The following is an 11,616-nucleotide window of genomic DNA, read 5'->3' as shown; positions in this document are numbered from 1 at the left end:
TGTATGACTTAACTATGACCGGTTGGCCTTCCCAGAGAGAAACTGAACTATCGGACTATTTCACAAGGAAGGATCAACTTACTGTGTGCCACGGTTGTGTCATGTGGGGTTCACGTGTTATTGTACCACCCAAACTACGTGCTAAAGTGCTTAACGCACTGCATGATGGACACATGGGGGTTGTGAAAATGAAAAGCCTTGCGAGAAGTTATGTGTGGTGGCCTGGCCTTGATAACCACATAGAAGCTCTTGTCAAAACATGCACAGGTTGTCAACAAACCCAGCGCCAACCCCAGCTTGCTCCTGTCCACACTTGGGAATGGCCGACGACTCCATGGCAACGCATACATGTGGACTATGCTGGACCTTTTATGGACCACATGTTTCTTATTGTGGTCGATGCACACTCGAAATGGCCTGAGGTTTTCACAGTGAATAAAGCAACTACGGCGCAGACGGTGACTCAACTCCAGATGCTTTTTGCTCGCACTGGATATCCGCTTCAGCTTGTCAGCGACAACGGAACGCAGTTCACCAGTGAGGAATTTCAGGTTTTCCTGAAAAGCAATGGAATAAAACACGTCACCTCTGCTCCTCATCATCCGGCTACCAATGGGCTGGCTGAACGTTTCGTGCAGACTTTTAAACAGTCCATGAAAGCAAGTAGGAAAGAAGGAGTGCCTCTGCAACAGAAGATAACTAACTTTCTACTAGCATACCGAAACACACCACACTCAACGACAGGACAATCACTGGCAATGTTGTTCATGGGAAGAAACTTAAGGTGTCGTTTGGATCTTCTGAAACCTGACATCCGTCAACATGTCACTAACAAACAATGTTCTCCCACTCAACAACAAAGGAAACTAAGATCATTCGATATTGGACAAAAAGTTCTGGCTCGAGACTATCGCAACCAAAGTGACAAGTGGCAGCAAGCTGAGATTCTGTCACAATCAGGACCACTCTCTTATACTGTGGGCCTACAACCTGATGTCGTCTGGCGCAGACATGTCGATCAGCTTTTGGATGCCTCACATGGAAATGTCACTAACCGATCTGTGACACCAACTGGTACTGCAAATAAAGAAGACAGTATCTCAACACCCGACTTGACTGAAGTGGAAATAAACTCCACACCAGAGACTGTGAACAGTCCCAGACCAATCACAAACCTGCCTGACCCTCCGGGACGTAGATACCCCGGAAGGAACCGTAAACCACCTGAGAGACTTGATTTGTAAAAAGAAAAATAAACAACTGTAACTGTTAAAAAAAAAAAAAAAAAAAAAAGTTTTATTGAATTGTTAATACATGCTACTGTATACTTGTGCATTTGTTATAAAGGTAAGTTCTATTTTTGAAGTTATTTGCCATAACTCCTACTTGGTATTTTTATTTGAATTTCATAAGTGCATAAAAGCTGGAAGGGAGGAATTGTTATGTATTGACATAAGCAGCTATGGTTAGTACTGTGTAAGAGGCACTACTTTATGTTGCGCATGTGTACAGGCGCATACGTTATGTATAAAGTGTCAGCGCACTAATGTGTGAGTTGTGATAAGGCACCTGTGGAGTAAAAGATGTTTAAAACGTTACCGGAGTTTTCATCTATTATTTTACAAGGTTATGTAAGTGACAAACATAACAAAGCCTAATTCTTTACAGGCTCCTACAAAATTTGTGCCTCTATCTGAACGCAGAAGTTTGACTGGGCCGCGAATAGCGAAGAACCTTCTTAATGCATTGATGAAACTATCTGTAGACATACTCTCGATCAGTTCAATATGCACAGCCCTGGTAGACATGCATGTGAATAAGACAGCCCAGCCTTTGCTCTGGGCACAGCCACCTCTCGTACGACGTGATACAATTGTCCACGGCCCAAACACATCTAGGCCGACTGTGGTGAAAGGTGGTTCAGGGGTGACCCGGTCTGCGGGCAAGTCCGCCATTTTCTGGGTCTGCATTTTGCCACGCAATTTGCGACATGTTACACACTTGTGAATGACAGAGGATACGAGGCGCTTACCTCCCACTATCCAATACCCAGCACCACGGACAGCTCCTTCAGTTATGTGTCTCCCTTGATGAGCCACTTGTTCATGAAAGTCTCTTACTAGTAGCGTGGTGATGTGGCTTGTAGATGGGACAATCAGAGGGTGCTTTTCGTCCTCTGTGAGGTCGGCGGAGGAGAGGCGTCCACCAACTCGCAAAAGGTTGTCTTTGTCCACTACAGGATTGAGCTTTTTGAGCGTGTCAAGTTTTGTAAAAGTCTGTTTTCCTTCTTTAAGGTTTTTGAATGTGTCTTTGTAAGCATCTTGTTGGACAGCTTGAATGATAACTACTTTGGCTTGCGCAAGTTCTTGGATGCTTGGCGTTTCGCAGAAACTTTTCCATCCCCTTTGTCCATTGGTCTTTTCTTTGAAGACTCTAACAACATGAATAAGTCTAGCTATGACTCTACACAGTGTGGCCCAACTGGAATATCTCCCAAAACGCTCAGGGCCAAGCACTGGCTCTAAGGTTGAAGTTTTCAATACTTTTATTTCCTGACGTATCTCCTTATCTTTGTCAGGTTCAATGAGTGTGAACGGACTGGTGTTGTGTGATTCAGTGTGTGAATCAGAATGCAAAAAGTGTGGACCTGAGAACCAGGTACTGTTCTGCAGGTCAGCTGCTGGCATAAACCTAGTGGCTTGGTCAGCTGGATTCAGGTCAGTTGGTACATAAAGCCACTGGCTGGGGTATGTGGATTGCCTGATGCGTGTAACCCTGTTGGCAACATGCATGTAGAAGCGTTTGGAGTTGTTGTGTATGTAACCTAACACGATTCTACTGTCGGTGTAAAATGTGACATTGTCTACTTTAATGTCCAGCTCATCTCTGATCAGCTCAAACATTTCAACTGCTAGCACAGCAGCACAGAGCTCTAGACGTGGTATTGTGTGTGCAGGGCGGGGGGCTAGTTTAGACTTCCCCATTACAAACCCAACATGACACTGTCCTTCACTGTCAACTGTACGCAGATAAGCTACTGCTCCTATTGCAACAGTGGAGGCATCAGAGAAAATGCACAGTTCTTTTACTTTCATTGTGCTCAATGTGCCTGGAGTGTAGCACCTTGGTATCTCGAGGTTTTCAAGCGCTTGCAAAGAGTCTCTCCACAAGGCCCACGTTTCATGCTTTTCAGGAGCAAGAGGGGTGTCCCAGTCTCTTTCATCCGCTGACAAGTCTCTTAGTAGTGCTTTGCCTTGCATTATTATGGGAGCAACAAAGCCTAGAGGGTCATAGAGACTATTGACCGTTGACAATATTCCCCTACGTGTGAATGGTTTGGTTTGGTTTAGTACCTTGTACGTGAAACTGTCACATTGTAGGTTCCAGCAGAGTCCTAAGCTTCTCTGAACTGGGAGAGGATCTACTCCTAGATCTAAATCCTTAAAGTCCTTGGCTCGATCCTCTACAGGGAAAGCTTCCATGACTTGACTACAGTTTGATGCCACTTTGTGAAGGCGTAGGTTAGACTCTGCTAACATGCTTTGAGTTCTCCTAAGAAGGTTGACTGCTTCCTCGGGCGTGGCGACTGATGTGAGCCCGTCATCGACATAGAACTGACGCTCTACAAACTGTCGTGCATCCGAGCCGTGTTCTCGTTCACCCTGCTGTGCTGCTCGTCTCATACAGTAAATGGCAACAGCAGGTGACGGGCTGTTTCCAAACACGTGAACTTTCATTCTGAACTCGACTATGTTTTTTGTAATGTCATTCTCCTTGTACCACAGATAGCGCAAATAGTCCCTGTGGTCTTCACGCACAACAAAGCAGTAAAACATTTGTTGCACATCGGCTGTCAGGGCTATAGGCTCTTTACGAAAGCGCAACAGCACTCCTAACAGGGAGTTGTTCAAATCCGGTCCACTAAGAAGCACTTGGTTTAAGGACGTACCATCACACTCAGCACTAGAATCAAACACGACCCGTATCTGTTTCGGCTTCTGAGGGTGGTATACGCCGAACGTGGGCAAATACCAATGTTCTTTGTCTTTGGGCAGGGGAGGAGCAGGCTCGGCTTGATCGTTCTCCAACATTTTTTCCATGAATTGGATGTAATGATCTTTCATTTCTGGTTTCTTTTCTAAAGTTTTTCGAAGAGAGCAGAGGCGTTTTAGGGCTTGCTCCTTGTTGTTTGGTAGCCTTCTCCTTGGAGAGCGAAAGGGCAAAGGTGCGACCCAACTATTTTCCTGATTCTGACTTACTTCCCTGTCCATTATAGTTAGGAATGTCTTATCATCCATAGACAGTGCTTGTTTATCATCACAATCAGTTCTAACAAACACAGAATGCCCTAGGTTGTCTGTCTCAAGGCTAGTGTTTATAGCAACCCCATGATCCTCTTTAATATGAATTATGTTTGGGCATGGCTCAAAGTAGGATACACGGCCATTATCTAAAGTGTGTGTTTTGTAGACATTTACCTCTGACTGACTGTGGATTTTTCCCAAACACACCTCTCCCACAATAACCCAACCCAAATCCAGCCTTTGAGCGTAAGGCGCATTGTTGGACCCATTGATTTGCTCACGTACCTTATGGACCCTGAGGATGTCCCTACCGAGGAGTAAAAGGATTGGAGCATGGCAGTCGACAGGTTGGATTTTGTCTGCCACTGGGAGTAGATGTGGATGATGCTGCGCGATCTCCGGAGAAGGAATTTCAGTTCTATCATCCGGATCAGAGTCACATTCAATTAGCGGAGGTAACTGAATGTTGACTTTCCCATCCATGGACTCGAGGAAGAAGTTGTCAGCTCTCCTTCCGAATGTTTGTGCTTTTCCAGAACATGTTTTCAATGTGTATGGAGTGGGTCTAGCCTCTATGTTAAAAAGGCTAAAAAACTCAGATTTAGCTAAGGACCTGTTAGATTGTTCGTCTATTACAGCATACATTTTAACAGCCTTCTCCCTTTGGCCTGCTGGATATGCCTTGACTAAAATGATCTTAGAACACGAGTGTGGGCTAGCACTTTGGCCACATATCTCTGTGCACTTTGATATGACTGAAGGTGAGCTTTCACCGAGGGCTTCGATGACGTCGTTGCCTGGTGTAGTGCTCGTTGGGGCTGGAGCAGGACCAGGATGCATTGCCGATAAGTGTCTAGGGCTGTCACACTCGGTGCACTTTACTACTGCTTTACAGTCTTTTGCAATATGTCGGACAGACCCACAGCACCTGTAGCAGATGTGTTGCTCTTTCAGATAGGCCTGTCTTTCTTCAATAGGTTTGTCTCTGAAAAACTTACACTTTCTGAGCGGGTGAGGTTTTCTGTGGAGCGGACACTGGCGATCTGGTTCCTCCATTTTCTTTGGACTGAGACTGCTTTGGTTAGGTTCTCCTGTTATGTCCGTTTTGTGTGCCGACACAGTAGTTTTGCACCTATAAGGCCTCAGCTTTTCTGTGTGAGATGGGACATGACTGTTAGGATTAGACATAGCAAAGCTTGGGTCATTTCTCATTTTCGCTTGCTGCCGTACAAACTGCGTGAAAAATGAGAAAGGAGGAAATGACACCTCGTGAGACTCTTTGTACTGCGTGCCAGCAGTAGACCATCTTTCCTGTAAATTGAAAGGAAGTTTCTCAACTATTTGTCTGACTCCTCTAGCAGTGTCCAGGTATGCTAGCCCTGGTAGAGCGCCATCTTGTTTAGCACACTTTAGCTCCATTAGGATGTCGCTAAGCTCTTGTAACTTAACATTGTCTTTAATTGTTAGTTTTGGAAAATCCTCTACCTTTTTTAAGAGTGCGTCCTCGATGGCCTCAGGTGATCCATAGCACTCTTCGAGACGTTGCCAGACCATCTTGACACCTGCAGCAGGATTCAGGGTATGCACAGCACGAATGCGTTTAGCTTGTTCAGATGACTTTGGGCCCAACCACCTTGTTAACAAATCTAACTCTTCTCTGGGAGACAAATTTAGATCACTAGTTGCACTAACGAATGAGGTTTTCCATGCCCAGTAGTTTTCAGGTTTATCATCGAATTGCAGGAGACCTGTGCTCACCAGTTCTTTACGGATTAGGTATTTTGCAAAGTCCTGTGCGTTGTTAGTTGTAGGCATGTAGCTGTTAGGGAGATTGGCAGTTTGCATTGGAGCATAGGGCAGGTAGCTGTTGGTTAAATGTGTGTGCACTGTTGGCTCCATTTTCATTTCTCCGTTTACTGGTGGTGGGTTCGTTTGAATGTTGGCTCTAACAGGATTGGCTACTTGTGTATTGTGTTCTACGTAATCCTCATTGTCATTTATTTCAGGAGGCTGTATTGCATCATCCTGAGCTTCTGGGAAAAGAAACTCACTTTGTTGTTGAACATATTCGCTCGTGCGCTGTGCTGCACTGATCGGCTCCAGCTCTACATATTGGGGTCTGCTGAACTCCCCGCTTTGAATATCTGCTTCTTCATAGGCTGTGGCTTCGGCTTCAGCTGCAGCTGCTGCCCTCTGGCACTGTAGAAGATGGAGGTCTGCATCTAAATCAGCTTTTCGTTTTAGCACAGTTGCTTCCAGTTCTGCTTTCTGCTTCATCACATCTGCTTCTTTCTTAGCGAAAGCTAATTGAGCTTGTGCAGCCTTGGCTTTAGCATAGGCTTTTGTGGCTGACGAGGTACTTGATGATGACCGTTGCGACCGCTTACTTGTCATTCTGGATACCTGCGATTTGTTGTCCAATGGTTGAGACTGTTGCTGTGTTCTAGCTGGTTGAGGTAAAACTTCTGGCTGTTGTTCACCACCAGTTGCTTCATCAAGCTGTTCTGAAGCAAAGTTTTTGAGATAATTTCTTCCTGAGCGTAGACTCATGGCTGCTCAATGTAGCTCTGTATGCTTGAACCCGCCTTGTAGTCGCCTTTTTACTATGCTGTCCTCACGACACGTGACTATGTGAGGCTAGACAGCTAGCGAACAAAACAAAACAAATAAAAGTTCTCCACACAAGGCTTGCTTTTCTTGATGTAAAGATCCTTTATGTTCCTTTTTCTCTTTAGTTTTTTCATTAGTTTTTTCTTTTGTAACTGAAATATACAAAAAAAGGGGGAAACAAATTACTAACAGATACACACTTCCTAAGGCTGAACTTACAGTAATCAGCCTAGCTTAAATGTCATATACATGTCAAGTTGTGCATACATTGACACTGCTTTTACTCAACTAAAACCATCCTAACACATTTCCGAACACATTGATACTCACAAAGACGAATGTTTTCCCAGGCACAAACGTGTAAGGGCACATTTAGCGTGTGCATGAGCCGTTTCCTCACTTATTTTCTGCTAACACTTTTTCACAGCATTACCGGAGAAAATACGTCAAAGATTGTGCTACGGTGAGAGCGCTCACTCCTTCAGCGGTTACACGTAGGCTACAATATAACAAAGATGGTTAAGATACAGATGTCTCACACTCAGTAGACAATAAACCTAAAACAATTTAACCATTTTTAGCATAAAATCACTTTTACTATGAACTTATTTATGTAAATTATTCACAATATAAACTTATTACTGCCTTTGACCAAAAGGCATCACACCCTTGTTAGCTCTCCCTCTGCACTGCTGTCCACGTCATACGCATTCAAAGCTGTCTGAGGCCGGCTAAACTTGCTACTTGTTAATGATCAGCGGCCTTCGCATGCAACCCTCACTCAGTGAAAGATACAAAGAGCTTTTTTTCAACCTTGGGACACTTTTGATCATTGGATATCTAAAGACTTTTTTTCAATTATGTGGCAAAATAGAGGATTATCTAATCTTCTATTTTGGAAGTGATAGTGGTACTTAGTGAGATTTTGCTCCCATCAGTCATATGCCCTTGAAATACGAATTGAAAAACTTTTGTCAAAGAGTGACTAATGTCTGCAAGCATTTATAGACAGTTTTATTTATTGACCCTTCAGCTCAAGGTACTTTCATATCTGCTTAAAGACCTAACCATTTAATCACAGAATATTAAGTCATGTTAGCTTACAATGGAAATATTAAGCTTATGTCCCTCAAACTTTGAGGTAGAAAATTTGAGAAGATAATACACTTAAAGCAGTGTTTTTCAACCTTGGGGTCGTGACCCCATGTGGGGTCACCTGGAATTCAAATGGGGTCACCTAAAATTTCTAGTAATTGGTAGTAAAAATAAATAAATAAAATAAAAATAAACAAATACTGATATGTTTATAATTTAAATGTTTGAATTATTATTCTTTCTCAAATTATAACACAACACACAATCTTAAAGGTGCAGTCTGCAACTCTTGGAAAAGCGACTTTTTGTCATATTTGCTAAAGCTGTCACTATGTAAAGACAGCCTTACATGAAAATAGTAGTTTGTGTGGAAAAAAAACGGAATGCACCGTGACCGAGCAAAATGAACCAATCAGAGCCAGGATTGTGTTTGATGGACTGTCTGACAGCTGTTGCTCACAGTCCCCGCCCCTTTCCCGGGCTGGAGCACCATCTATTTTTACAGTGTATGGTCTGGAGGAGTAGAAGACGGAATTGGTGACTTTTCTGCTTGAAAGGTAATTACTGCTGCTTGATTTACATTATGTTTGATTTGTAATTGTTACACTAGAACTCCGTTTGGGTTGCTGTAAGTGACACTGTGTTGTTGCTGTTGCTGCTGCTGAGGTGTGTGCACATAGAGAGAGAAGCGCTGCAGTAATATGCTTTTAAAAGTGCATGTTATATTACTGTGATGTTGCTGTCAGCTTGTTAGCTCCTCTGAGGGAGGGACTTTGGAAAGTTTGGAGGCAGGGCAAGAGAGCAGCGGGGAGGGAGGGGAGAGAGGGATCTGAGAGTTGCGGACTGCACCTTTAAGCTATATTCTATACTTTAACTTTCTCAAATAATAAATATAGTCAAATAGAATGCAGCTGGCACATCTTGTCACTTTGTGCACTAATCCATAATCAAAAGCTAATTCTAGAAAGAAAAATAAGACTCTAGGGTTACAGAAACCAGACCGAATTTAAAACATTTAAACATTTAAAACAGCAATTTTGACCTTTTTCTTTTCTTTTTGGAGTAAATGCTGTTTGATAAGGCATATACTATGATTCTATCGAATAAATAAAATATTGAGGGTAGCAGCTAGAGCTGGGCGATATGGACCCAAAACTCAGATCTCAATATTTTTGTTCTCAAAATGGCGATACACGATATAAATCTCGATAATCTTATTTCAAATGAAGTCTGACCGGAACGACAATTCTGGGTTAAATTTGCTGATGCAAAATGCCACACAGGCACATTTATTAACAAACAGCTGCACAATATGAGCCAGTTTAGTCAGTGACTTCTGTAGTGTGGCTTGGTTAGGGAAAGGTCTGGGTTAGGACGCACTCAGAAATCCATCAAAGTGTGCTTTTCATGCTGTTCTGAGAAGTAGCAAAACCAGCAAATTCTAAAACAAGTATTTTATAACAAAATAAGCAATATAAAATATATATCAATATAGGCGATATTGTAATTTCCTATATCACCAAAATATAAAATTTGATATATCTTCAATCTCTATATATTGCCCAGCTCTAGCAGCAGCTTTAAAAAGGAAAATGCTAGTAATTGATCGTGAGCCACTTTCTGGTAGATAAACCAGTCGACTTCAACCACACAAACAAGCAAACTGATAGACAAACACTACCAAAGATAAATGGACAAAAAAATAAAATAAATTCTCAAAACAGAAGTGATTCCTTGATAAATATTAATCTGATTTGGGATGATCCCCTTTCACTGTTGTACAATCATTCCTTTAGGTATAGTATATTAACTGATTATTACAGACCAAGGCTTATTTTTTTGTTTCAAAATGAAAATTGTTCAGAAAACTAGATTGTAATCTGTATTCCCTTTCAAACCAGTGATAGATAGCCTAACAAGCAGGAGGATAGCAACACACAACAGCTTGTTCTGACAAAGCATCCCAGTTTGTTTTTTTTCATTTCCCTATGACAGCTTCACAATACCTTTTGGTCATGGCTGTACGCCAGGATCCAGTCCTCCTGTTCGGGGTGAAAAAGCAAGCTGAGAATATCAAAGGCCAGGCTGTGTTTTTGATAGGATGCCCCTTCGTCAAGGCTAATTAGCAAGCTGCTCTCCACCTCTGGGTCGGTTAGTAACATGATCTGTGGCAAGATGAGAAAAGATACAAAGAGGATCAGCGGTCCACCTTGACAGCAACCGTGCTGCAGGGCTTAAGTGTGCCTGTACAGTACAGTATAATGTGCTGTTTGGAACAAGCACAGAGTGAATGTTCCTGCAGGGCTTAAATGTAGTGAAAACCATCATAATTTAGCATTTATTATAAGTGCATTCAGGCATACAGTAGTATTTTTCCTCAAATGTGTTGAAACCTACCTTCCTCTTATTGTTGGGACTCACGTACAGGTAGCTCAGGATCGTTTTCATTCCAACTTTCTCATTCAGCTTTTCATATGTGGTTCCATAATCTGTTGACCTAAAAAAAAAAATTACATTGAATAAATTACAAGACTTTCAAACAAATTATCATGTCATTAGATATATCAGGCAAGTGGAAAATTACATAAATCATCCAGCAATTGGCTTGATATATTTTTTTTTTTTTTTTTAATTACAAAAATAATCAAGAAAATCCTGTGTGACATGCATAGTTTAGACACAGCCGGGAGATTAAATATTGTTTTTTGGCACTGACTATAATCTAAAGCCCTATTTTTAATTTATTTTTTAATAAAATGGAAAAAAAAAGGTAACTGAGCTCCTGTGAATATCTGAAAAACAACAAAAAAAATCGAAATTACTTTTGTAATTTCTCAGTTGCTTGGTGACATTGTGGAAATAAGAGCATGGCAATAGAAATCAACAAGTATTTAAAAAAAAACATTTTTTAATGAAAAAAAATTTAGTTTATTGAAAAAAAGAAAGATCAGTCACTGTAATTCTATGAATAAAACCATTGTTTTAAAAATATAAATGAACTTGTACAAAAATGTAGAATAATGGACATTTCCACAAATATTAAAAACACAATGGTTTAAAAATAATTGCAGATAATTAATCATCAAGGTAAAAAAAAAAAAAAAAAAAAAAAAAAAAAAAACAGTTGCAAGTGGATGCATGTACTGTACTTGTGCATGTGTGGAAAATATCTTACCTCCATAGCGAACTCTCGGTAACCCTGCCTGTGTTAAAGTCGTAGAATTTAGTCAACATGAGAATTACCTAAAATAGATAGAACACAAGTTGGATTTCAGCATAATGTATCATCTTCAGTGCGTGTACTAAAGTGTTACAATCTGACAGTTACTGTTTTATTAAAAAAAAAAAAAAAACTGATGACAAAAGATAAAAAACCTTCCTCCTAACCATTCCTACTTCTCTGTGTATATTAGCAGGTGGAAGACTAACAAAAGCTAGGATGGTTTTCCAACTCGAATGGATTCACAGCAAACATTCATTGTCGACACAAAAGCAGACCTTGTAAATTCCGCGCGTATTTCAGCCTCACGGCTTCTGTGATCTTTCATTTGCATGAGTTTGAGAGCTAGAGCTTTTCTTGCTTTACTGAAAGTGTCAAACAATGTTA

The 11,616-nt window shown here is 41.4% G+C and overlaps 2 protein-coding genes across 2 annotated transcripts in view; one reads left to right on the top strand and one right to left on the bottom strand.

Moving 5' to 3' along the window:
• Positions 1–3,789, top strand: LOC114466308 (uncharacterized protein K02A2.6-like). Its single transcript, XM_028451845.1, has 3 exons — positions 1–677; positions 3,597–3,703; positions 3,786–3,789. Exons 1-3 carry the CDS (start codon positions 15–17, stop codon positions 3,787–3,789), a joined length of 774 nt encoding a protein of 257 aa, XP_028307646.1. The 5' UTR covers positions 1–14.
• Positions 3,790–10,006: 6,217 nt separating this feature from the next.
• LOC114466198 (VPS10 domain-containing receptor SorCS1-like) overlaps positions 10,007–11,616 on the bottom strand; it is a 39,302-nt gene continuing 37,692 nt past the window's right edge. Inside the window, exons 3-5 of the mRNA XM_028451809.1 lie at positions 11,185–11,252; positions 10,407–10,506; positions 10,007–10,174 (exon numbers count right to left, since the gene is read on the bottom strand). Of these exons, the coding sequence (XP_028307610.1) occupies positions 10,007–10,174; positions 10,407–10,506; positions 11,185–11,252 (336 nt within the window). The remainder of the gene's footprint in view (positions 10,175–10,406; positions 10,507–11,184; positions 11,253–11,616) is intronic.

This window comes from Gouania willdenowi, chromosome 1, assembly GCF_900634775.1.
Source record: "Gouania willdenowi chromosome 1, fGouWil2.1, whole genome shotgun sequence".
Lineage (NCBI taxonomy): Eukaryota > Metazoa > Chordata > Actinopteri > Blenniiformes > Gobiesocidae > Gouania > Gouania willdenowi.
The sequence above is the reverse complement of the archived record's forward strand: the minus strand, read 5'-3'. Positions and strand labels throughout refer to the sequence as shown.